The sequence below is a fragment of the Cynocephalus volans genome, chromosome X (genome assembly GCF_027409185.1).
Source record: "Cynocephalus volans isolate mCynVol1 chromosome X, mCynVol1.pri, whole genome shotgun sequence".
NCBI lineage: Eukaryota > Metazoa > Chordata > Mammalia > Dermoptera > Cynocephalidae > Cynocephalus > Cynocephalus volans.
This window is the reverse complement of record NC_084478.1, coordinates 27,506,158-27,532,457: the sequence shown is the minus strand read 5'-3', so window position 1 is coordinate 27,532,457 and position 26,300 is coordinate 27,506,158. Positions and strand designations below refer to the sequence as shown.

The 26,300-nt window shown below is 40.1% G+C and overlaps 1 protein-coding gene across 1 annotated transcript in view; it reads left to right on the top strand.

The window, feature by feature from the left end:
* MAP3K15 (mitogen-activated protein kinase kinase kinase 15) overlaps window positions 1-26,300 on the top strand; it is a 123,181-nt gene that overhangs the window by 66,004 nt on the left and 30,877 nt on the right. Inside the window, exons 7-13 of the mRNA XM_063084515.1 lie at window positions 7,190-7,360; window positions 11,679-11,791; window positions 12,026-12,185; window positions 16,449-16,599; window positions 17,555-17,662; window positions 23,152-23,201; window positions 25,299-25,394. Coding sequence (XP_062940585.1) covers window positions 7,190-7,360; window positions 11,679-11,791; window positions 12,026-12,185; window positions 16,449-16,599; window positions 17,555-17,662; window positions 23,152-23,201; window positions 25,299-25,394 — 849 coding nt within the window. The remainder of the gene's footprint in view (window positions 1-7,189; window positions 7,361-11,678; window positions 11,792-12,025; window positions 12,186-16,448; window positions 16,600-17,554; window positions 17,663-23,151; window positions 23,202-25,298; window positions 25,395-26,300) is intronic.

Genomic DNA, 26,300 nt, shown 5'->3' with positions numbered 1-26,300 from the left:
TAATTGTCCCCTTCTCTTTATGTAAATACAAGGCATCTGGCCAGAGTAGGGCACCTGCTTTCTTGTGGCAGGTGTGTATCTGTCAGGAAACAGAAACCACTCTAAGTATTTAAAATAGAAGAAATTTAATACAGGAAATTGGTTCCATGGATGATGGAAGAGCTACGAAGCCAAACAGGAAACTGGGAGGCAGCCCAGCAATTAGCATCAGCGGGAAGCTGCTACCACCCCTTGGCTGAAGGGACCCAGGAACAAGGTGATGCTATCAGAACTCAGGTGCCAGGATCACCTGGAATTATTGTGAGCCAGCCCGGTGGGAGCGAGGTCTACTGAACAGATGCAGCTGTTGCGGGAGCTGCCATGCAGACCACAAAAGGAGGGAGAAAATACTCGGGCTTCCTCCTTCCATCTTCCAGTTACTGGTCTACCAGCGCCTCCTACTGGCTGCTATCAGCTGGTGACCAGTCGCCTGGAGGAATCAGCCCCTCTGCAGTACAGAGCAGAGCAGGGGAAAGACAAAAGTGTCTCTGAAGGCAAACAGACCCACGATTGGCCCAGTAGGACACTAACTTTCAGAAGCACTGCTCAGCCTCTACGTATTTTTTTAGTCAACTTTATTAAGGTATAATGTACATACAATAAAACATGAAATTTTCAGCACACTATTTGATGAGTTTGGCCAAATAAATACACCCTCGTAACTACCACCATAATCAAGATATAGAATATTTTATCCCCCAAAGTTCCCTTTTGCCCCTTGCTAGTCGCTTCTGCCCACCATGCAGCCACAGTTTGGATAATTTCGAATGACCTGTATTCTAGTTCACTGGGTGTTTCTTTGATGCTATCCCATCTGGTGCTGTGCACATTCAATGATTTTTTAAAATGTATTTTTCACTTCCAGGTCTTTCATTTATTTGTGTTTTAGAGCTTCCATTTCTCTCATGAAATACTATCTCGTCTCTGACACACACACCCACCCTCTCTCTCACAGACTTTGTTTATAGAAACAATATAATAGTTGTTTTAAGGTTCTTGTCTGCTGAATTCAATAGTAGAGTCACCTCTGGGTCTGTTCTCTTGGTTGTGTTATATCTTGATTATGGGTAACATTTTCCTGTTTCCATGCACGTCTCATGATATTATGGTATTCTGGATATTTCACCTACAAGAATAGTGAAGACTGAGGTATAATTTTATTTTGTTTATTATCCTAAATATCTAAACCTTTTCCTAGGCCTGGTGATCAGCATGTATGACTGATTTTTTTCATATTTCTCCTAGAGATTAGCTGGGACTGGACTCCACTTTTAATTAGATTTAGTTCACCTGTGCTTAGCCCAACCCCCAACCTCCTCTCCCTCTGCTGCCTTTTTGGTCTTATCAGTATTTAAGCAGGGAGGGCTTAGGCCTTCGGTTCCTGCAGGGACCTGGAATCCAAATGCTGTGACCGTGCACGTGGTAGCTTTCTACTCATGAGCCTCTCCTTCACTGTGGCTTTCTTGGCAACATTCAGAGGGTGGGCGTGGGGCACGAGAGTCTCTGGGCCAGGCAATTTGTTTTTCCTTGGGGATGCTTCCAGATTGCATTTTGTCCTGCCAGCCCGTGCTGTTGTGAAAACATTGGCTGATTTCTCCTCGTCCTTGCAAAGTTTCTCTGTCTACCAAAGGCTTTCTCCTCCCTTCATCATTACCTAGACCAGGCATCCAAGTATGAAAGCTGTCGTGGCTCTCTGCTCACCTCTGAAAGGTTTGTATTTTTCTGGCATTCAGTTAATCAAAGTTTTCTTCCTTCTATTCAGTAGTATTTTTATATTGTCTGGGTTTTTCCTGCTGCTACCAGAGGAGTGAAGGCCTTTCACATTCTTTGACATCTGTAGTAGTCCACTTCTGTTGCTTATAACAAAATACTTGGAACTGGGTAATTTATAAAGAAAAGCAAAATTTATTGCTTACGGTTTCTGAGGCTGGGAAGTCCAAAGTCCATCTGGTGGTGGCAACAGTGACCCAGGGGTCTCACATTGCAAGATGGTAGAAGCAGAGAGAGCAAGAGAGCAAAAGACAGACTCTCTCTTCTTTTAAAGCCCTCAGAACCACGCCCCGACCACCATTTTTAATCCACTCACTACTGCATGGTCCCACAATCCAATCACCTCTTTAAGGCCCCACCTTTCAATTACCATAATAGGATTTCCCACCCTCTTAAACAGTCACAGTGGGGGCCAAGTTTCTAATACATAAACTTGGGGGAAACAATTCAAGCTTCAGTGAGTTTGGGGGGGACATAACTCAATCCACTACAATATCCTAATTGGAAACAGAAATATCTTATAAGCTTTTTGACAGGTGACCCAAAACAAACATTGTTCTAGAAAGGACACTGGTCTAATGAAACCTTTTGCTTTTTAATGCTCAGGGCTAGCTTAGAAGAAAGACTTATTGGAATTCTGTCTCCCACCGTATGACTTTCCTCTTATAGACACACAATATAGAAAAGATGGACAGGCAGGCAGGATGGTTAGTGGCAAAAAGGTGCTCTGGGAGACCTGCAGCTCTCAGTGATGCTGTGAGGGAAGCAAAGTCAAACACTTTTCAGATGAAGAACGAAACACAGAGGGGTAAGTGACTTGCTCAAAATTCAGATGGGTAGTAAATGGTGTGAAAATAACCAGAATCCAGCTCTGTATAATTCCCAGTGCAGTGTTCTGTTTTTACTCTGTATATTTTATTGCATAAATAATAGACGAATGTGTTTATATAATTTTATTGTGAAAAACTGAAAAAAAATACATGTAAAGCAGTTGTTTCTCTTAACTCAAATCTTTGATCCCACTCATATTCCAGAAGTAACCTCTCTTGTCAGTTTGGTGTATATCCTTTCAAGTAATTTTCTATGCACTTATACACTATTAAAATATGTAATACTACAGTGTTTTTAGAATATAGAACCATACAGGAGATATTCTATTATTGTTCTTTTTCACTTAGCAATCAATGCTTAGAGATCTTTCCATGTCAGTACATATAGTCCTGCTCAGTTTGTCATTCATTTAACAGACATTTATTGGGCACCTACTATGTGCCAGATCCAGCTCTAAGCACTGGGGCACAGCAGTAAACAGATCCGACCAAAAAAAAAAAAAATCACACTTTCTTGGAGTTTGCATTCTAAAATGGGCAGAGACAATAAAAAATAAGTAAAATTATTACAACAGGTTAGGATGATGGGGAGGGGCCAATGGGGTGAGGAGGTCGTGGTTTTAAGTTGGGTGTTCAGAGAAGACTTCACCTATATTAGAAAGTGACATGGAGAAAAGATCAGAAAGAAGTGAGGGAACATACCGTGTAACTATCTGGGGGAAGAGCATTCCAGGTAGAGAGATCAGCACATGGCACAGCAAGGAGGCTTGTGCAGCTGGAACAGAGTAGGTGATGGGGGTGGTGGCGGGGTAAGAGCTGAGGTTGGTGAAATTACTAGGAGTCAGGTCTTGAAAGAAAATTGGCATTTGCTTTAAGTTGGGAGCCGCTGGAGAGTTTTGAGTAGAGGAGTGATGTGACCTGACTTATAGTGTAGCAGGATCACTCTGACTTCTGTGTTGAGAATAGATTATGCAGGGGTAAGGGTAGAAGCAGAAAATGACGGTGGCTTGAACCAGGGTAGGAATTGTGGGCGTCATGAAGAGTGGGCCAATTTCTGATATGGTTTGAAGTAAAAGACAACAGAATCTACTGATCAAATAAAGGGAGTTAGAGGAATCAAGCATGACTCTACAGTTTTTGGCCTGAATAACAGAAAGAATGGAGTGGCTATTGAACAAGATGGGGAAGACTGAGAAAAACAGGTTTGATGGGGCAATCAAGAGTTTGATTTTGGACACGTTAACTTTGGGCTATTAGACATGCAAGGGAGATGCCGAGAAGGCAGTTGGATGTGTGAATCTGGAGTTCAGGGGAGTTCTGGGCTGGAGATGGAAATTTGGGAGTCATCAGAATGTAGAAGGTTTGAAAAATCATGGCACTGGATGATATCACCAAGAGATCTAATGTGGTTACCAATAAAGAGGAAAGATCCAAAGGTTGAGCCTAGGGACACTCCAATGTAAAAGATCAGAGAGATGAATAGGAACCAGAAAATTAGACTAAATAGGAGGAAAATTAGGCAAGTGTGGTGTCCTGCAGATCAGATAAAGAAGGTAGTCCAAGAAAGAAGGAGTGCACAATTGTCAAGTGCACATGTGGGTCAAATAGGACAAGGACTGAGGCTTGATCAGTGGATTTAGCAATGATGCAGTCCTATGGAATCAGAATGTCTGGGATGTGATGTCTGGGTCTCATCTCCAGAGATTTAGATTTAATTGGTCTGGGGTGCAGCCTGGACCCCAGGGTTTTTAAAGCTCTCCACGTGATTCTAATATGCAGCTAAGGTTCAGGTCCACTGTGGAAGTTGCCTTCTCTGAATTGTGAAATGGCCTTATTGCCAGAGACAGATGTTGCTGGCTGATTAAACACAGGAGTTTTGTTTTGTTTTTTTAATCTATGGGCTTGTTCTTGGATACCTTGGGATCTGAAAATGATAAGGAGATCTGAAAGCTGATTATTAACAAATAAAGGGATTAGCTATTTAGCACCTGTCTTAAATTGGCTTTTAAGCTGAAAATCTCTTTACTTTTCATTTTCTCAAATGTTTGATTTTTTTGTTTGTTTGTTTTGCTTATGCTCAAAAGATCTTTTGTCTTAAGTAAGAAGAGTAAATTTCAAGTTAATGAAAAAATTCAAGGGAAATCTTGATGTAGATGTAACTGGTCCAAAGAAAGAAAAAAACTCCAAATATCAAGCAAACAAACCTGAACTCATATCAATAATTAAGCATGTCAGTGAGTTAAGTACATTCTTTTCAGAATCCTGAATATTTCACACCTCAAGACTTGGCTAATAACAGATATAAAAATTTTGTACCTCATTAAAGTTTTAATCTTTTTCATTTTCTCACCACAAACATTAGAAATTATTTAAATGCATTAATAAGTTTGAGTTGAATTGGTATTTGTTGGCTCTTAAAAATTACAAAATATCACGGGTGGGCTGTGCATCAAGAGATCTGGTTTTCAGGCTGGTCAAGTTGGATTGTATATGATACAGAGAGGAAAAATCAAATATATTGGAACAGGACCAAGGTAGAAAATGGAAAAAGAGTCAAAATAAAGGCTTAATTATCGCAGGATTCTAGAAGGATGCCAAGTATCTAGATTAGCCCTTCTCAACCCAGGTTAAAATAATTAAACCCTACCGTCCTGTTGCATCTATTGTATGAAATGAATGAATTTCTCTCGTGTGTCCAGAATGGGGCTAGCCATGTACCATCGTTGGGAGAATTCAGAAAATAGTCACTCAAATAATCAAATAATTTTTCCTGGGCCTAATGCTGTTGTGGAACCCCAGTTGAGAAAGGCTGTTTCAGGTACTAATCTGTCTTCTCGGATGATGCAGTTGTTTTTCGAGGTACATGTCCTCAGGAAAGAAAGCATAAAATGGCCCACTATAAAATTACCGAGATATTAAAAATAATATCTTTATTCATTTATTAGAATAGTTATTAATAAAATATACACAGAACCACCTTGTATAAATCCCAGCAATGGTTTCTAAATGGTTTAATGTTTACCCTACAGACTTTTGTCTATATATATAGATATATATAAGTAGCGTTTATTTCAAAGAATGGGATCATGCTTTTCATTTAGTTCAGCAATTTATTTCCACAAAATATTGTGGATGTTCTTCTATATAATTACATATGAATCCACTCCTTTATAAGGATTGTATGGTATTCCATAGTTTGGTTGTTATAAAATATATTTTGCCATTCTTCTATTAATGGACATTTGGGTCATCTCCAGCTCCTCACTGTTATAAGCAGTGCCATAACAAACATCTTTGTTCAAAAAATTCTTGAAAAAAAATATTTCCATATTGTAAATTCTGGAAGTGGAATTGTTGAGTCAAGATGGGTACCTTTTATTTTTATTTTTTGGTTATTATGAAAATTTTCAAAAATTTTTGATTATTATGAAAATTTTCAAAAAAAGGGAATAGTATAATTATATTCGGCAGGGTTCTCCAGAGAAACAGTCCAGTAGGAAAAGAGATTTATTATGAGAATCAGTGAATGTGATTATGGAGGCTGAGAAGTCCTGGGATATGTCATCTGCAAGCTGAAGAATCAGGGAAGCCAGTGGTGTGATTCAATCTGAATCCAAAGGCCTGGGAACAGGGGTGCCACTGGTATGTCCTGGATTCTGAAGGCTCAAGATCCAGGAGTTCTACTGTTCAAGGGCAGGAGAAGATGGATGTCCTAGCTCAGGAAGAGAAAGAAAATTCACACTTTCTGGTTCTATTGGGGCCATCCACGTTGCTGGTGAGGGCGGGTCCTTTTTACTCACTTGCTGATTCAAATGCTGATCTCGTCCAGAAACACTCTCACAGACACACCCAGAAATAATGTTTTACCAGCTATCTGGGCATCCTTAGCCCAGTCAAGTTGACACATAAAATTAACCATCCCAATAATGAACCCCCATGTACCCCTTATTCACTTTGATAATTATCATGGCATGGCCAGTTTTGTTTTCTCTTCACCCCCCACCCACTCCCCCAAACTCCCAACACTGGATTTATTTTGAAGGAAAGACACACCATTTCGTCCATAGATATTTCAAAATGTCTCTCTAAAAGTTAAGGACACTTTTATAAAGCATAATCATGATTATGTTATCATACCTAAAATTAACAATAATTCCTCAGTGTTAGTGTTCAAATTTTCCCAGTTGTCTCATATTTTTTACAGTGGGTCTATTTGAATCATAATCGAGACAAAGTCTATACATTGCATTTGTTTGATATGACTCTCGTGTTTTTTATTATATAGGTTTCCTCTTCTCTCATTTTTTCTTTTCCTTATGATTTACTTGTTAAAGATGGATCAAATAGGGACTGAGTATAATTGTATGAGATTTACTGGTGTGACTCTTAAGCACTTGCTACATTTGAAAATAAAAAATGAAATATTATTTAGAATTTTTTTTCCTACTAAAGTACAGTGTCCTTACACCCAGCCTTTCAGCAAAATGAATGTATGTATACTCCCCTATCTTGATTCAGATGTTTGTGGTCTTAGAATACGTATCTTTCAGGAGAAACAGCTCAGGTGACCGTGAGAAGGCTCTTCAGGTCATGCTTCAGGTTCTGCAGAGCTGTGATCACCCAGCCCCTGACATGTTCTGCCTGTGCGGGAGGATCTACAAGGACATCTTCTTGGATTCAGACTGCAAAGATGATGCCAGCCGAGACAGTGCCATTGAGTGGTAAACCCTCAGCCCTAGTCAGTAGCACATGCATCTCTGTAAAGAACAGAATTGCATAGGCTTCGGACCCAGGTCTTTTCCCTATGTGTATATGTGTACCTGCCTGCTGGCAGTGAAAAAAAAAATTGAAATAAATGCAGTCTGGGAATTTCCTGATTCCCTTTTCTGAGAGAAAACCAAGAGAAACAGGGGTTTTTTTTACTGGTCACATTCTTCCCACAAGTTTACTCATTTATAGGACAAGAAGGAGGTTTAGCATGCTCCTCCCCAGCTACCCTTCCAGAACCTTGTCCACCACTATCAGGGCATTATCCTCACAGTGATCTGTTCATTCATTCATTTAGTCAATGAATGTATATTGAGGGCTTACTGTGTGTTAGAAACTTCTCTAGATGGTGGGGATACAGAAAGACATGAATCCCTGCTCTCAGGGACCTTGAATTGCTGGTGGGGGAAGCGGACAAACACAGTAAAATGTACAGGATGTCAGCTGATGGTGAGGGCTATGGGGAAAAGTCAAACAGGGAAAGGGGGAAAGGAGGGTTGGGAGGGGTGGTCTGCAGTTTTAAATAGGGTGGTCAGTGAAGGCGAATAAAGATGTGCAGGTGGTGAGGGAGTGAGCTTTGAAGATAACAGTGGAGAAGGTGTTCCATGCAGAGGGAACAGCAAAGGCAGAGAGCCTGAGGAGGAGGCATGCTGGGCACGCTCAAGGGCAGTGAGGAGTAAGCAAGGAGGTGAGCAGCATGGAATGGGAGCGGGGAAAGACCCTTTTACTCTGAGTGGGAAGGGACATCATTGGAGGGCTCCGAGCAGAGGAGTCAGAGGAGTGACAAGATCTGACATTTTTTTTTTTTTTTTGTCGTTTTTTCGTGACCGGCACTCAGCCAGTGAGTGCACTGGTCACAGTCCTATATAGGATCCGAACCCGCGGCGGGAGCGTCGCCGCGCTCCCAGCGCAGCACTCTACCAAGTGCGCCACGGGCTCAGCCCAAGATCTGACATTTTAATAGGAGTACTCTCACTGTTATGCAAAGAATGCATTTTAGGGGGTATATCAGCTATCACTTGCTGCATAACAAATAACCCCAAAACTTAGTGGCTTCAAACAACAATGATTTGTGATTTCTCATGATTCTGTGGGTTTAGGTAAAGGCAGTTTCTCTGCCGACTTTGCCTGGACTCACTCCTAAAGTTGCAGCCAGCTAGAAGGTCAGGCAAGGCTGGAAGATCCAAGATGGCCCCAGGCATGTTTGGCAGCAGCTTGCGTTGGCTGTAGTGGTGTGTCTCAGTGCTTCAACATGTGGTTCTAATCCTGGTAGATCAGCTTTCTTACCTGGTAGACAGTATTCTAAGACAGCCAAGGTGGAAGCTGCAAAGCCTCTAGAGGCGTAGGCTCAGGAACTCACAAATGGTCACTTCTACTACGTGCTCTTGGTCAAAGCAAATCATATGGCCTGCCCCAATTCAAAGGGGGTGGAGAAATACACTCCATCTCTGGATGGGAAGGATGGCAACGGTGTGTCTGTATTGGGATGGGAGGAATTTGTGGCCACTGAACAACCTACCCCAGAGGTGAAGGCAGAAGCAGCAAACAATTAGGAAACTATTGTAATAATTCAGGGGAGAGCTAACAGTGACTTGAACCCGGGTGGTAGTGATGAATATGAGAAGTTGGATTCTGGGTGTATTTTGCAGGTGGAGCCAACAGCCCACATCATCCACTTCTGTCATAAGAGCTCTTGGCATTGCTGTTGTGTCCTCATTTACTTCTGACTGCTGCTTCTCTCTCTCTCCCTCCTTCTGTACATGTGGGAGGCTCTGTCCCCTGCTGCCTTCTCTCCATCCACACACATTTCTCTGGCAATCCCAGCCATTCCTACTGTTTGGGACCCTTAGCTGGAGGTCTCCAGCCCAACCCCTATCCCAAGCTGTGATTAGCTGTGACATCGCCCCCTTTGTCCACCTGTTTTACCTCGAGGTGGTGCTGGTATTTGACACTCAACATGTTGAAGGCTAAAGTCATTTCCTCCTCTCCACAAGGTATGGCTTCCAATGTCTTGCCTTCTTACTGCCAATTTTTACCTTCCTAGTCTTAAGATTTTGGTAAATGTTTGAATCCTTTTGCTCACTTGTGTCCTATACTTCCGGTTCCCATTTCCAGCCCTTCTGTGAGTCTTCCCCGACTCCTTGCCAATCCTTTCCCAGCACCACCACCCCCAGCCACTGCCATTTTTTACTTTCTTGCCAAGAATGTTCTAGCAGTATCCCAAGTAGGCTCTCTGCTTGGTGTCTCTTCAGTTCATCCTTCATTTACAGCTTCTCCTCCTAAAGTTCAAAAACCCACCACGGCTCCCTATTCCCTATTATATAAAAATTCAAACTTTATAGAACCTTTCTAGGTGCTAGTGTATAGCTTTCTCCAACCCACCTCTAGTGCTGCTTCCCACTACCTGATGTATGTCCAACTAAACTGAAGTAGTTCCTTAGGAGTTCCCCAGACTCCCATCTCTGTTCCTGCCATTTTCTATACCAGGGGTTCCCTTTCCAAATTACTGCTATTACATTTCTGTCCATCTTCATGCCATATCTGAAGTCTGGGGGTGGGGGGAGCCCTGTGTGTCTTCTGTGAGTTCCTCTAGACTTGGATTTGTGTGATTCTAGGATACTTATCACATTCTTGCTTGTATTTTCACTAATTGTGTGTGGCTCTGATCACCTCCACCATAGTGTAGGTTCTCAGAAGGCAGGGATCTTGTTTTATTCTTCTTTAATCCCCAGTAGTAACTAATGCACTGTGTGGTACAGGAGTCACTCAGGGTGCTGAAGGGAAGTTAATATTTGGTAGAGCCAAGACAGGAAGCTGTGTTCCCACTATGGTGGCTGAGAATTCAACCCACAGGTCAGGAAATTACTGCCTGTGTCTCCTTCAAGAAAGTGATAGGAGTTTTTCTCCACCCACTTCAGAAGGTAGCAGCAGTAGGGACAAGAGCAAATAAAGCTTAGTCTTCCAGTCCGAGTGTGTGGCCTCAAGATGAGACCTTGGAGATCATTTAAACCAGACCCTCAGGTATGGATGGGGAGCACGTGGCCCAGGGAGCTGGGTGGCTATTCACAGAGCCGGTACAAGGTCGCAGGAATGGTTAGTGGCAAATCTGGGACTGCAGTCCTGGCTGGTGTTAAAAATCTTCTCTGTCCCCAAGCTGGGCCTGTTTGACTTATGAAGAAGTAACCCTCTCCACCCTCTTTTCAGTATAACTTTTCATAGTTAAAGAAATCAAATCCAGTAGGATATGGAATTTAAAATTCCCAAAACATACGTGAAAAAATGGTTGGAATTTTGTTGACTCGAGTCAGAAGGACTTTCTTAATGTTCTCTGGCCCATCTGAGGGTACTTGGGTTATGCCCCAAAGTTCATAAAGCCATATTTTAACAGACCTAAATAACTTCTCCATTCCAAAATTAATATTTTGTTGTTGTATTCTCTTGTTGTCACATGAATGGTAAAATTACTCCTGGTTTACAAGTCTTCGGTATGAACTGTGCCACCTAAGGACATTTTTTTGTCATTACTTCATTGATTGACTTATTCTTTCCTGATTGTTATATTCATATTTGCTCATGGACTAGAAAGAAACTTCTATGTATAGAAAAGAATATAGAAGAGAGTTAAAATGGTGCTATTAACCTTCTCATATAAAAATGGGATTCCAAGTTTTGTATCTTGTTCTTAGCCTCACATAGAAGATCCCTGCTGCTTCCCTCAGTTTACGCTGCTGCTCTTATAGCTACTTGAGATCCAGGATTCTGGCAATGCTGCTTAACACATGAAAAAAAAATGATTCTGCATTGTGATACAAGAAGAGAAATGGCTTGCCTTTGATTGGTGCCATTTCTATGTAATAAAAAACACTCAATGTATAAGTGGAGTCTAACTTTAAAAATGAGATTTGGACATCAAATTGCAGTCATCTTTTAGGGATAGGATTATAATAGCTTTTAAATTTCTTTTTTATACTTTAAAATGATTTCCCTATTTTATACAATCATTATGGCTTTATAATAACAATATAAGCCTTATGAAGAAAAAATTTTAAATTCCCTAGTGTAAGTTACTGTGTTGCTATTATGACATTTAAAAAAAGTTATTTGAGAGCTGCATGTAGCTGTTCATAAAGGTTGGGAGGAGGGAGCTGAAAAAGAATAAATTAGAGTAATAAAAATTTTCATGAGAAGGTTGTTTTGTACCTTTATTTATACCTTCTTTGTTCTAATATAATGAGATGATATAATAAGAATTTGGTGGTTCTATAATTATAGGTATCGCAAAGGGTTTGAGCTCCAGTCATCTCTTTATTCGGGAATTAACCTTGCGGTTTTGCTGATAGTTGCTGGACAGCAGTTTGAAACTTCCATGGAACTAAGGAAAATAGGTAAAGCTATTTATGATTGCAAATGTTGATACTTTGGTTACACAAATTTAACGTTAAAATTTATGTTCAAATAGCTAGCTTTTTATCCTTCAAAAGGAACAATCACCTGCTTTCTGCTAGCCCACCTGAGACAGCAGCCAAAATAAAATGCCCATTTGTCCTTTATCTGAAGGTTTGCACAATATGATGGAAACTAGAAAGATTTTTTGTGACTCTAAACTTCAAATTCTTAAGGTGTCCGGCTGAACAGTTTGTTGGGAAGAAAAGGAAGCTTAGAGAAAATGAACAATTACTGGGATGTGGGCCAGTTCTTCAACGTCAGCATGTTGGCCAGTGACGTCGGGAAGGCCGTCCAAGCAGCAGAGAGGTTGTTCAAATTGAAACCTCCAGTCTGGTGAGTCGTGTCTGTGTGTTGTCATCACCCATGTCAATATCTGACCTTGTGCTGAAACATCTCTTCCTGGGAAAAAAGGCAGAAATGCAAAAACAAAACAACAACAAAACCCAATAATAATTGCTATGTTTCTCCTCTGACTTCTTTATTAAGTCAAAGTTATGGCAGACTTCACGGCTCTGAGGGTGCACTTGCTTTTATAATAGTGAAGGGAGGGCAAGACAGACAGACACACACCCACATAATATATCCCTACATGCTATATCCCTAGGATTAGAGATTCTCAGTCCTACTAATTTCTTCAGGTCGTCAAGAGTAAAATGCTCTTTGGTATTAGTACATATTATGCATTTGTGAGAGAGCATATATAAAGTTAAAACACACCTAGAAAATGATGTTCACCACAAATGAAAACTGAAACTAAAACTATCGCGAATAACATGGTGGTGTGTTATACAGCCATTTATTTAAATGTGCAAGAAAGAATACTTGGAGACGTGGAACTGTGTTCCTGCTTTATCATAGAATAAGAAAAGCCAGCTGCAGGATATATTTTTCTATATCAGTGGTTCTCAAACTTTATCATGCTTCCAAATCACCCATGTTGACTGAAACACAGATTGCTGGGCCTACCCTCAAGATTTCTGGCCCAAGAATGAAACTAGACCCGTACCTCTCACCATATACTAAAATCAACTCAAAATGGATTAAGGATTTAAATATACACCCTGAAACAAGAAAACTTCTTAAAGAAAACATAGGAGAAACACTTCAGGAAATAGGACTGGACACAAACTTCATGAATACGACCCCAAAAGCACGGGCAACCAAAGGAAAAATAAACAAATGGGATTATATCAAACTAAACAGCTTCTGCACAGCAAAAGAAACAATTAACAGAGTTAAAAGACAACCAACAAAGTGGGAGAAAATATTTGCAAAATATACATCTGACAAAGGATTAACATCCAGAATATATAAGGAACTCAATCAACTTTACAAGAAAAAAACAAGCAACCCAATTAAAAAATGGGCAAAAGAGCTAAGTAGGCATTTCTCTAAGGAAGATATACAAATGGCCAACAGACATATGAAAAAATGCTCAACATCACTCAGCATCCGGGAAATGCAAATCAAAACCACACTGAGATACCATCTAACCCCAGTTAGGATGGCTAAAATCCAAAAGACTCTGAACGATAAATGCTGGCGAGGTTGCGGAGAAAAAGGAACTCTCATACATTGTTGGTGGGACTGCAAAATGGTGCAGCCTCTATGGAAAATGGTATGGAGGTTCCTCAAACAATTGCAGATAGATCTACCATACGACCCAGCTATCCCACTGTTGGGAATATACCCAGAGGAATGGAAATCATCAAGTCGAAGGTATACCTGTTCCCCAATGTTCATCGCAGCACTCTTTACAATAGCCAAGAGTTGGAACCAGCCCAAATGTCCATCATCAGATGAGTGGATACGGAAAATGTGGTACATCTGCACAATGGAATACTACTCAGCTATAAAAACGAATGAAATACTGCCATTTGCAACAACATGGATGGACCTTGAGAGAATTAAGTGAAACGAGTGAGGCACAGAAAGAGAAATACCACATGTTCTCACTTATTGGTGGGAGCTAAAAATAAATAAATAAATTCACACACACACACACACACACACACACACACACAAAAAAAAAAAAAAAAAACTGGGGGGTGGGAGGAAGAAGATATAACAACCACAATTACTTGAAGTTGATACGACAAGCAAACAGAAAGGACATTGTTGGGGGTGAGGGAGGAGAGGGAGGAGGGAGGGAGGTTTTGGTAAGGGGCAACAATAATCAACCACAATGTATATTGACAAAATAAAATTAAAAAAAAAAAAAAAAAAGATTTCTGGCCCGGTAAGGCTGGGGTGTTGCCTGAGAATTTTTATTTACAAATTATGAGCTACTGCTGCTAGTCTGGGGACCACACTTTGAGAATCACTGCTCTATATGATCTCATTTTAATTAAAAATGTGTGTTTGGTGTGTGACTCTTAGGGAATGGTCTGGGAGGGGTGGGTAATATCTGACTTCCCCATAGTCATGAAGCTACATTAGAATTGTGGATATCTTATTGATTGCTATAATCTCATAATAGATGCTCAATAGGTATTTGTTTAATGAATAAATGATAAATGAGAGATTTCCCCCAAAATATTGACAGTAGTTATCTCAGAGAGATAGCCTTATAAGAAGTTGTTTTGTTTTGTTTTGTTTTTAATTTTATTTTTTCATCATGTTTATGGGGTACAGTTTGTTGCTTCAATACATGCATATATTGTATAATGACCTAATCAGAATAGTTAGTATATCTGTCACCTAAACATTTATCATTTCATTGTGGTTATAACATTTAATATCCTCTTTTCTGGCTATCTTGAAACATGCAATACAATATTGTTAGCTGTTCTCACCCTTGGGCACCAGGGGAGATCAGGCACAAGCCTCTCCCAGTGAAGTCATATGGACAGTACTTAATTCTCCCAGCAGTGATGTATGACAACGTGCATGAAATATTGCCAACTGAGGAAACTCACTGAGCTTTGATGTCCAGGGTTTTTATTGGGGGTGGGTCACATAGGCATGGAATGCTCATGTAGCTGATCTTAATACCTCAGTCTCCGGCCTCTCCAGAGGTCAAACTAATGCAGCACGGCCCAATGGCCCCACCATGTTGGCATAAACTATCTGGCATGGCCCAGGGCCCCAGGTAAACAAAGGCAATCTTAGCAGGCAGAATATCCTAAGGGCTTAGAGATGATCTCCCTGTAGCCAGTGTACTAGTCCATTTCTGTTGCTTATGACAGGATACCTGAAACGGAATAATTTATAAAGAAATGAAATTTATTTCTTATGCTTTTGGAGTCTGGGAAGTCCACGGTCTGGGGAGCACATCTGATAAGGACATTCTTTTGGGTAGGAACTCTCTACGGGGTCTTGTGGCAACACAGTGTATCACATGGCAAGAATGGCAAGAGCTCTCTCATGTGCTCTCTTTATAAAGCCACCAGTCCACACCCGTGATAACTCATTATTCCATGAATGGATTAATCCTCACAATCCAATCACCTTTCAAAGGCCCTACCTTTCAAATATCATAATCAAATTTCCCGCTCTCCTAACACTGTTACAGTAGAGATCAAGTTTTGAACACATGAACCAGTCAAGGACCAGACCTTTCTTTGGAATGTGTAGAGTTTGGACAACCCACGCCTGCTGAGTACCCAAGCAGGTCAATTGAAGTCTAGCCGATCTATCTTCCCAGGGTAGCTCCACACTTTATCTTCAAAGAACAAAATAATACCGTGATGCTTTCAGCTGAACCATCCCTGTTTATTACTGGAAAGGATGTGACCACCACTGCCTGGCAACTCTGTTTTACAAAGTTCAATTTGCCTGAAGATAGCAAATGTCAAAATCTACCTAGTCAGATTCTATCTTTTTAAGACTAAGAGACTATGAGTTTCGGATTAGTGATTGCCAGGTAGGCAAGAACGTATGACTACAGGAGGGCAACTTGAGGGATCCTTGTGGTGATGGAAATGTTCTCTGTCTTGACTATATCAATGTCAACATACTGGTTGTGTTATTGTACTATAGTTTTGCAAGATGTTGCCATTAGGATAAACTGGATCAAGGATATATGGATTGTCTCTGTATTATTTCTTACAACTACATGTAAATCTAAGATTGCCTCAAAATAAAAAGTTTAATTAAAAAGAAAAAGACAAGTTTGAAATTTTGCCATTTTGTAATTTCTTTGAACTTCTGCTTGCTCTGTTATTTAAAACAGCTACCACGTGCTTTACCGTCTCTACACTTTGAATACTGTGTACCAAAATTGAGGTTTAGACCAATGTTGATAAAAAGCCATGTTGGGGCTGGCCACTTAGCACACTTGGTTAGAACGTGGTGCTGATAACACTAAGGTCCAGGGTTCGATCCCTGTGCTGGCCAGCTGCCCAAAAAAAAAAAAAAAAAAACCCAACCAAGCAAACAAAAAAAGCCATGTTGTACGACTTTGTCAGACTGACTTATTTTGCCTACTGTTTGGGTTTCTTTTAATTAGTTCTATGGTTGCCAAATGATTGTTTATGAAGCACTCATGAAATGAATTTAAGTAAATGAAGCTTTGGGGAAGCTTCTTCTAAGGGGAGTGAAACTGAATTCAGTTTGCTTAGGAATCTAATTTATTGGTGTTTGTGATTTTTCCAGGTACTTGAGATCATTAGTTCAGAACTTGTTATTAATTCGGCGCTTCAAGAAAACTATTATTGAACATTCACCCAGGCAAGAACGGCTTAACTTCTGGTTAGATATAATTTTTGAGGCAACAAGTGAAGTTACTAATGGACTCAGATTTCCAGTAAGATATGCTAAATCCATTTCTTTAAGATAAATGAAGAAACTAGGGATGGGACCAGTGCTATCTAATTATTGAATACTCTGAAAGAAAGAAAACTGGGAGCAATTTTGTTCCCCAAGGGACGTTTGGAAATGTCTGGAGACATTTTTGGTTGTCACAACTGAGGAAGAAGATGGTGCTACTGGCGGCTGGTAGGGTAGAGATCAGGGATGCAGTGGAATATCCCATAATGCACCTGACACCTCCCCCATAAACAATTATCCAGCCCAAAATGTCCATAGTCCGAGGTGGATAAACCATCCTCCAAAACAGTGTAGTGAAAATTTAGAATTCAAAGCTGTTTCCTGTTAAGTTTTGATTTACCTCCAGTGCCACTAATTAACATTTAAAGCTTTAGTAGAAAAGCAAAATTGCTTTTAGCTTTTCACTGAGTTTTTGTTTCAATTTTAGGACCATCTTATAAAGAATCATAAGTAAGATATCTAAGTATCCTGAAAATTGAATTTCAGATAATGGTGTTTCATATTTATGCCATGAGATTTTGTGAACATTCCATTTTTAAGAATTTCATTAAGTAGCTATTAAAAGATTGAGTTGTCTGAAGTGATTGTGATAATTATTTTGTTCCTGGGTAATACATTTTAAGATCTTCTTTTAATTATGAAATATTTCAAACCTACTGAAAGGAACAACAACAAAAACCCCAGAACAGACACTTGTGTAATCTCTACACATATGATATTAGATGGCATGTCCCTATCTGTCTGTCATTCCTTCTGCCCCGTTAGAGCATAGCCCTCCTGTTGGCAGGGACTTCTGTCCCCTGCTGTACACCTGGCTCCTAGAGCAGTGCTTGGCGCAGGGTTGGTCCTCGATGAGTCTTTGTTGAGCGCAATCCTTCCCACTTCCTCCGTTTTAGGTTCCTATGCATCACAGGAATCTGTTCTTCTTTTAGGTTCTGGTGATAGAGCCAACCAGAATCTACCAGCCTTCCTATGTGTCTATAAACAGTGAAGCAGAGGAGAGGACAGTTTCTTTATGGCATGTCTCCCCCACGGAAATGGTAAAGGAACAATCACAAATGGTTCTTTGGCTTTTCTATTATTTCACCAAAAATTCACTTTTCACACAGAAGAGTCTATGTTGTAGTATTTGAGAGAACAGGCACGCATGTTTAACTTCTGAATTACAGGAATATATGAGAGAGCATAATCACAGATGAAAGGAAGCAGGTGTTTCCATTTGTACGTGTGTTTATATGTGTGTGCACATGTGTGTGTATAAATAACAAATACAGGATTTGTTTTTTAAAAAGTGAAACCATAAGGAAGTGGATAGGGGATATACAGGGAAAGTCCCTCCAGGTTCCCAAAACCTGATCTCCATTCGCATCCCCAATGCTTTGGCAGATATTCATTTATCTGTTTTCTAAACTTACTTATACTTGTATATGTATAAAGTATGTGTATGATATACATTATATACATATGTAGAGAGAGAGAGAGAGGGGAATGTTTTGCATTAAAGTGTGATCGTACAGCATATATTTATTCTGTAGCTTATTTTTTAACTCATCCATACATCACAGACAGTTTTTCACACAGCACACATGGATCCACCTGATTTACTAAATGTCACATTCTCTGTGTTCCCATATCGCATGGCGTAGTTCCTGGAATGGACGAACCCTACTTTATCTCATCACTTTCCTATTGATGCACATTGAGGTGCCCCATTGTTCACTCTTGCCAGTGACACGCTGTCACGCACCCTGATGGCTTCACCCTCCCGTGCTCAAGGAAGTGTTTCAGGAACAGAGATTCCCAAAAATGGACCTGCTGCACTCAAGAGTGCGTATGTTTAAAACTTCAGTAGTTACTGTCAAATGTATGCCATTTCAGTTTCTACTCACACCAACAGTACAGGAGAGAAGAGGTTTTAACTGCTCGGTAAAGAGATTATAGAAATGCTGGGCTGGCCCTGATGTTTTATGGTAATCGTGATATTTTCATCTCTATTTTTCTAAAGTGCTTCATCAGCTTTCTTCTTTCATAAATTTTGCAGTAATAAAGAAACATAACACCTTTGACAAGTGCATTAGATAGATTTATTTGCTATGTATGTGTTTTCATGGAGTGTGGAGAAATTTCTGCCATTAACTTCAAGTATTATTATTTTTAACACAAAGAAGTATTATTTTTCTTCCTGGAAATGGGTGCGAACAATCATGTTTTAATCCGGTAAAAGTAAGCAATATCTTCGAAAATAAATGCAACATTAGGGCCAGCCCGTGGCTCACGTGGGAGAGTGTGGTGCTGATAACACCAAGGCCATGGGTTTGGATCCCTATATAGGGATGGCTGGTTAGCTCTCATGGGAGAGCGTGGTGCTGACAACACCAAGTCAAGGGTTAAGATCCCCCTACCGGTCATCTTTTTTTAAAAAATAAAATAAAATAAAAAATAAAAAAATAAATGCAGCATTGTAGAATAAGCAGAGGCTCAAATTCATATTAGAAATTCCTTGTCAGAAATAGTCATATCTCAAGTGCAGGCCAATGACTTTGTCCAATATTTAACATTGGAGTAATCTTATCATTGAAAATAGAGTCAGCAGCCATTAGTGAACAGGCTGCTGTGATGTGCTTGTGTTTTTTCCCTGTACTGTTTACATTAACTATTTTAGTATAAAAGAGAAAATTTCATGCTGTAATAAAGGGCATACACGGTGTTCGTACAGATATATCTCATTTGAGGAATGCATGCATCTTCTATTTAGTTTCTCTCTTTGTGTTTTTTTAACCTGTTATTTGAAGTGTAACATACACAGAGAAAAATGCATAAGTCATATATGTATAATTTAATGGATTTTTCAAAGTGAACACACCTAGGTAGCCAGCACAGGGCAAGAAACAGAGCATCAGTAGGCCACTCCCCTCCCCCCAAGCCCTGGTCATGTCCCCTTTGTGCTGCCCTCCATGTGCCACCTCTGTGAAGCACCCTGTTCTCAGTACTGAAATTTGTGTACTGGAAACCAGCCTTGCTTATTTTCTTTGTGTCATTGATGCTACTGCAGTTAAAAAAAAAGAATTTTCAAAATGCTGATCTGTAATCTCACTATTTCATTCATGTAGGTACAAAATACCTCATATTTTGACAAGTAGTTGCAAAAAAAAAAAAAAAAACCAAAACACTAATACTGTTAAAGTGATTCTTCGTACCTTTAAAGCAAAATGGTTTTGATCTCATGGAATTCTACAAACTTTGCCCGCCTCTTTTGGATCCTATAATGGTTGCTGGCCCTTAATGGAAATTTCCATTGGTATATATAACTAGTGAGGTACTAGTTGTAAATGTTTTGCTTTGTTTGTATGTAGTCCATAATAAGGAATGGAAAAGAACTACATAAGCAGCAAATGCTAGTTTTTCTTGACTGATGATATGTTTTGCACACGTGCTTTTAGTTGTCAGAGGAAATGTTCAAGAGATATAAATTGCCTTTTGCTTTGAGAGAAATCCTTTGCTTTTTCCTTCATTTACAGTTTTGAAGTTTTACAGATTTTGAAAGCAAACAGATTTGCCTAGAGTGAGATGACATTTTTCTGCACAGTGTTGCATTTTTTTCCCCAGTGGTCTATAGATGATGGGAAGAGAACACGTTCATGTATGTATACACCTATGTGTAGCATCACTATAAAATGAGATTAAATTCCTGGTTCATTAGCCAGAGATTCAGAAACTTACTGGACATAAGGAGGCAGCGTTATGCTGGTAAATGTTGGACAACCAACTCTCTAGGGGTGCAGACTAATTTATAGTGTTTGCTGATTTCCATGGTGTAAATAGTCCCACATGGCCAGTTTCAAGCAAACTACAGCAGGTCACCAAACAGGGGATTAGGAAGAGATGAGCAATGTGGGCCTTCCCAAGCTGGTACAGGCTGCATCCAGCACAGCAGTGCCAGAGGGCTGCACCAAGCAGGAGGCTTCTGAGCCGCTGCTGATGACCTGCCTCTTCATTTGCATGCTGGGTACAGGGGGTGTTCATTTTGTGAAAGTTTATTGAGCTGATCACTAATTCGTGCCCTTTTCTGAATGAACGTTATACTGCAATATAAAATGTAATGTTTTTTAAAAGCACTGATCCTGGCCCTCTTGGTGTACTCCTCAATTATTACTGGATCCCGTGGCTTTCCAGATAAAATGCAGACTCTTTTACCAGGTGTTCAGCTCTCCTGTGTAACCCTGCCCCGTCCTTCCTCTTTCTCCAGGCTGTCCTCTTTCCGGCCTCTGAGCTGGCCTTGAAGGGACTGACATCTGCACTTTTGTTCACATCCTTCTTCCTTCCTGGAATTTCTTCTTCCAATTACTCAAGTCCTAGCTTTTGCGAAGGTGTCTTTAACCATCCTTTCATTTTTTCCACTGAATGTAGGCATCCAGTGGCCTGTACTGTGTACAAAAATACATCCTATGGCTTGTTATGTATCAGTTTTTGAAAATCTCTCCCCAAATATAGAAGCCCATCCGTGAGTTCTATGTGTTTATATCTTTAGGCTGTACAGAACAGTTACCCCCCACCCCAGTGCCTGTTGATTATGATATAAAGGGAACGAGGGGGTGTCCATGTTGTTTACTTCATAGCTAGTAAATCTCCCTCCCAAATCAAGAAGTTCTCTAAAGCTGCCCTAGAGAAAATGTACCATCTGGGAATACTTTGACAATCATACAGCCGAACTTTCTATATACTTGCAGCCTCTTGCAGGTTGATGTGGGTCAGGCAAGGCTCTCTCGAAACTGCCCCGGTTCACATTTCTGTACCCGAATCCAAAGGCAGACTCCTGGTCTCTGCCACTGTCCTTTCTCAGTGACTGTAGACACGCTTCTCCTCTGAAATATGCACATAGCCTTTCTATGCGCGCAGGTCCAATTTGATGGCTTTCATATTTTCATGCCCTTCTGTCTTTCACAGCCTCCATTGGCTTCCTATGTCATACAAAGTAGAAGCCAAAGTCCTGATGGCTTCTGCGTGATCCAAAGTCCTCAAGACCCTGTGTGATCTGACCCCATTAGCTGTCCAACCTCCTCTCCCCTCATCTCGCTCACTTGGCTCCAGCCACTCTTGCTTCCTCGTTGGTCCCCAAACATGCCAAGCACACTCCTGCCTCAGAGCCTTTGTACTGCTGTTCCCCCACCTGGAACTCTTCCCCCAGATCCCTGCATGGCTCACTCCTTCACCCCTTTAGCTTTCTGTCATCAGAGCGGCCTTTCCTGAGCATCCAGTTTAACATGACCCCCTGCCTCACCTTCATGGCCTTCCCTGCTTTATTTATCTTCATAGTACTTTTCACCCTCCACTATGCCATTAATTTACTATTTAATTTATTGTCCATCTCCCCTCACTCGAATGTAAGCCCCATGAGGGCAAGGACTTTGTTCTCTGTGGGTACCTTGCCTAGCACATAGTAGGTACTTAATCAACAAGTATGAATGGATCTTCTCCTATTGGGAACCATCTTCCCAGTCTGTTCCTATTGTCATTGCTCCAGGATGGCAGGAAACTGATCACCCAACTGCTGATGGCAGTTCTCCTGAGCCATATGCTCAGTCACTTGGCTCTCAAACTTCTCTTCCCTGGGTGCCTTGGCTGGTCATTTATGACACTCTCCTCAAGCCCACCAAATGGATTTTCCTATTTTAAATTATTTCTATGGTTGTGATGTATTAGGGGTGTAGCCTGTGGCTCTTCTGAAACTGGGATTTCAGATATTCAGATTTCAGTTTAAGAACAGGAGTGGTGGCAGAGGGAGGGGACAGAGTTGGTTAAAAAGTGCATCTTGGTGAGTTAGTTTTTCTGTTGGTCATGGTAGGCTAGCTCTTGCAACAAACAGCCCCCAAATCTCAACATCTTAACCCGATAAAAGTTTATCTATGCCTCACGTCATATCCTGGTTGGCAGGGGCCCCATTCCATTCTGTAGTGGATGGGAAAGAGAAGGTAGAGGTTTGCCATGCAAGTTTAGATGAGCCAGGCATGCAAGTGGTGCACCTGCAAGTGGTCACTCCTGCTCACATCCCGTTGGTCAGAACTCTGTCATATGGCCCTCCACCTAGCTGCAAGTGAGGCTGGGAAATGTAGTCTAGCTCTGTGCCCAGGGAGAAAAGGAAATGAAGATTGATGGACACGGAATGGTGTCTGCTTCTCCAAACATTTTTGCAGGTCACTCAACTTAGGTGGGCTATTCCCAAACTCATTTTAGAGTGTGCCTACTATGTTGACAGAAGGTGAAAGGCCACTCACTGTGTACTTAGGGTGTGTTTATTGTTTCTACTTCAAATTTGTATCATTCGTTCTAAACTGGGTTAGCAATACAAATGAATGTTGATAATACATTAGAAAATGTTTCTGGTGTTACAAATTATGCAAAGTATATTGCCCTAACCCTAAATCACAACCGAAAGTAAAATAGCAGAAGTGATTGGCTATAGAATGAAACAAAAAACAATTCTTTGCTTAGACAAAATCACGCTACTGATTTCTGTCTTTGATACTTGCAGAAACAAATCCACGAATGGAATTTTACAGCCTCTTCCATTAAGGGAATAAGGTAAGAACATAGAGAAAATGTAATTATTGTTTAATTTAAATAATGATAATGTTTATGTACTTTAATGTTTCCATTGATTCATAATATGTGATGTTTTTGTTTTTAATGGAATCCAAAATGAACTATATTTTGTTTTCTTTCCCTGCCCCAGCTAATTAATAATGTGTTGCTAGTAAGAACTTCTTCGCTTATTGTAACACAGTAGCTTTTCTCACATCCAACAGAGGGAACTCTCTTGTCTCAAACTATAATAATAATAATAATAATAATAAGTAGAGAGGAAATGTATCTTCTTTGAGCCAAAGATGTTCAAGTGTTCAGGGAGCCTGAGAGCTGACACCAGAATTATTTGGTAATGGCACTTGTTGGGGGTGGGGCCTCCCGGGCAGAGAGGTGGAGCCAGTAGTATTATGATTAGGGAGGGAGTGAGGTGGTGTATTTTGAGGAGAGGTATGGCACTTGCTTTTTGGCTCAGGAATGGTGACCATTTGTGCCTGAGCTGTGTGGCCTTCCCCAAGCAGGGCTACTATACCTCAGCTGTACTTACCACCTTACTAGCATGTTCAAGGGTGGGAGTGGCTCTGAAGTCATGTGAGTTCTAATCCCTTTTTGCTGTGTGACATTGGGAAAGTCACACAGCCTTTCTAGGTCTGTTTCTTCTCTGTTTTCATCAAATAAAGGGCTGGGACTAGAATTCTCTGTCATTTCTCTGCTTCTGAGACTACCTCAGGCCACTGAACGAATCCCAAGTTACCTCCAGACACTGTATGATCTTGTCCTGGACACAATAGAATGTTTAAATTAGAATAATGTTTACATCACTTTCAAGGGAGGGAAATAATTTAAGTACAGAGTAGTGCATGTGGATAATATTGCCCAGAAAATTCAAGGTAATGCAGAAGTGTTGAACATTTTCAAAAATGTGTTATTCAGTAACTAAGTTGTATGCGAACACATAGTCAAGAACCTTCTATTTGCACCTGCTCCTGGAAACACCTTGAGCTGCCATTTCAGCCACCAGTGGAGATTTGCAAAGAGCCTGGGCCGAATTAGATCCCAGGACTGATGCAACAGGAAGAGCTTGCTTTGAGCATTCCCAAGGCTGCCCAACTAACTGTGGTAGCTCCTTTACAAATTGGGTTTCAAAACTTGCTCATGTATAACCTAGTATGAATTCTTTTTGCATCACCCTGCACAATTGCTATTTCCCCTCGGTGTTTGTCATATCATCTATAACATGAAGAATGGTCTAAGAAAGTTTGGATCTCAGGAAGAGGTGACTTAGGAGGGGCAGGATAAAGTGGCTTCGTTTGTTCAAAGGGCTAATTGTAGGAGAGAATCTAGCCTTATCCTCTTGGCACAAACAGTGAAATCTATCAGCAGATGGAGTGTGGTGATTTTCTATCACTAGATATGTCCAGGCAAGCTAAATGGTGCTTGTTTGAGGAGCTGTAGAGTCAGATCTAGACACCGGGTGGAGATGGAACAGATAACATTTAAAGGCCCTTCTTGAGCCCAGATGCCATGTTTATTTCTGTTTCCCTTGTTTGGCTGCAAGTACTGTGTCCTGATATTTTCTAAGTCTAGAAATTCCTTTGATAACATGATCAATTATTTCACAAATACCTTGCCTGTCTTTTTCGTGAGATTATAAACTCCTTGAGGGCAGAGACCATACTTTATTCCCTTTTCTGTTGCCCATATGCTTTGCTTAGCACTAAATATAGAGTAAGTTCTTGATACATATTAGTTAAAGTTAGTTGATAAATATAAATTCAAACATAAGCAAGATGAATTTGCCCGATATTTAATTTTTTTTTTTTTTTTTTTTTTTTTTTTAAGATGACCGGTAAGGGGATCTTAACCCTTGACTTGGTGTTGTCAGCACCACGCTCTCCCAAGTGAGCCATGGGCCGGCCCCCAATATTTAAATTTCATAGAGAAGTAAAAGGCAAATGTTAGGGGTATTTGTTAAAGCATTAATGAATCTTTTAGAAATTTGTAAAATGGAAGAAAATCTATTACTAGATTTTTTTCAAGTTTAAAATTGGTATCATAACTTATGTATAAGCATTCTTATGTTTTAAAATTTTATAGCTTATCCAAGTTTGATGAACGGTGTTGTTTTCTTTATGTCCATGATAATTCTGATGACTTTCAAATCTACTTTTCCAGCGAAGACCAGTGTAGTAGGTGAGTTATCGCTGATTCAGATATTTGCAATCTAATTATGGTGAATCATTTTTAAAGGGTCTTTGTTGTTAAAAATATGTGTGTGTGTGTGTGTGTGTGTGTGTTTGTGTGTGTGTATATATATTTGTTATACTGTTTTTCTTGAAATTTAACACAGGATACTTTTCTATTTACATAGGTTTCCTTTAATTTCCTTCAATGTTTTGTAGTTTCAGTGTACAACTCTTATATTTCTTTTATTAAATATATACCTAAGTATTTTAATCTTTTGATGCTATTGTAAATGGAGTTGTTTTCTTGATTTCCCTTTTCAATTCTTTATTGCTAATGTGTAGAAATGCATGTGATTTTTGTGTGTTGATTTTATAAACTGCAACCTTGCTGAACTCATTTATTAGTTCGAATAGTTTCTATTAAATTCCTTAAGATTTTTTGTATGTAAGATCATGTCATCTGCAGATATAGTTTGAGTCCTTCCTTTCCAACCTAGAAGGAACTTTTTGTTTTCCTTGCCTAGTTATCCTGGCTGGAATCTCCAGTTCAATGCAGAATAGAAGCGGTGAGAGCAGGTGTCCTTATCTTATTCCTGATCTTAAGGGGAAAGCAGCCAGTCTTTCATCATTAAGTATGATGTTAGTACCAGGTTTTCATAGATAGCCTTTATCAGGCTGAAGAAGTTCCCTTTAATCCTAGTTTGAGTGTTTGTATCATGTAATTTGAGGAAATTTTAATTCAGTGTGTCTCATACAATCATTATTACAATGTATATGTTGTAATATCAGACTAGGGAACCCTTGGGTCACAACTTTCAATTGAGAGTAGGAAATATTAGCCTGCCAAATATTAGGCAGGACATCGTTTTACAACAAAGTTTACCTTTCTGGCCCCCATTCAATGCTCAGTGTC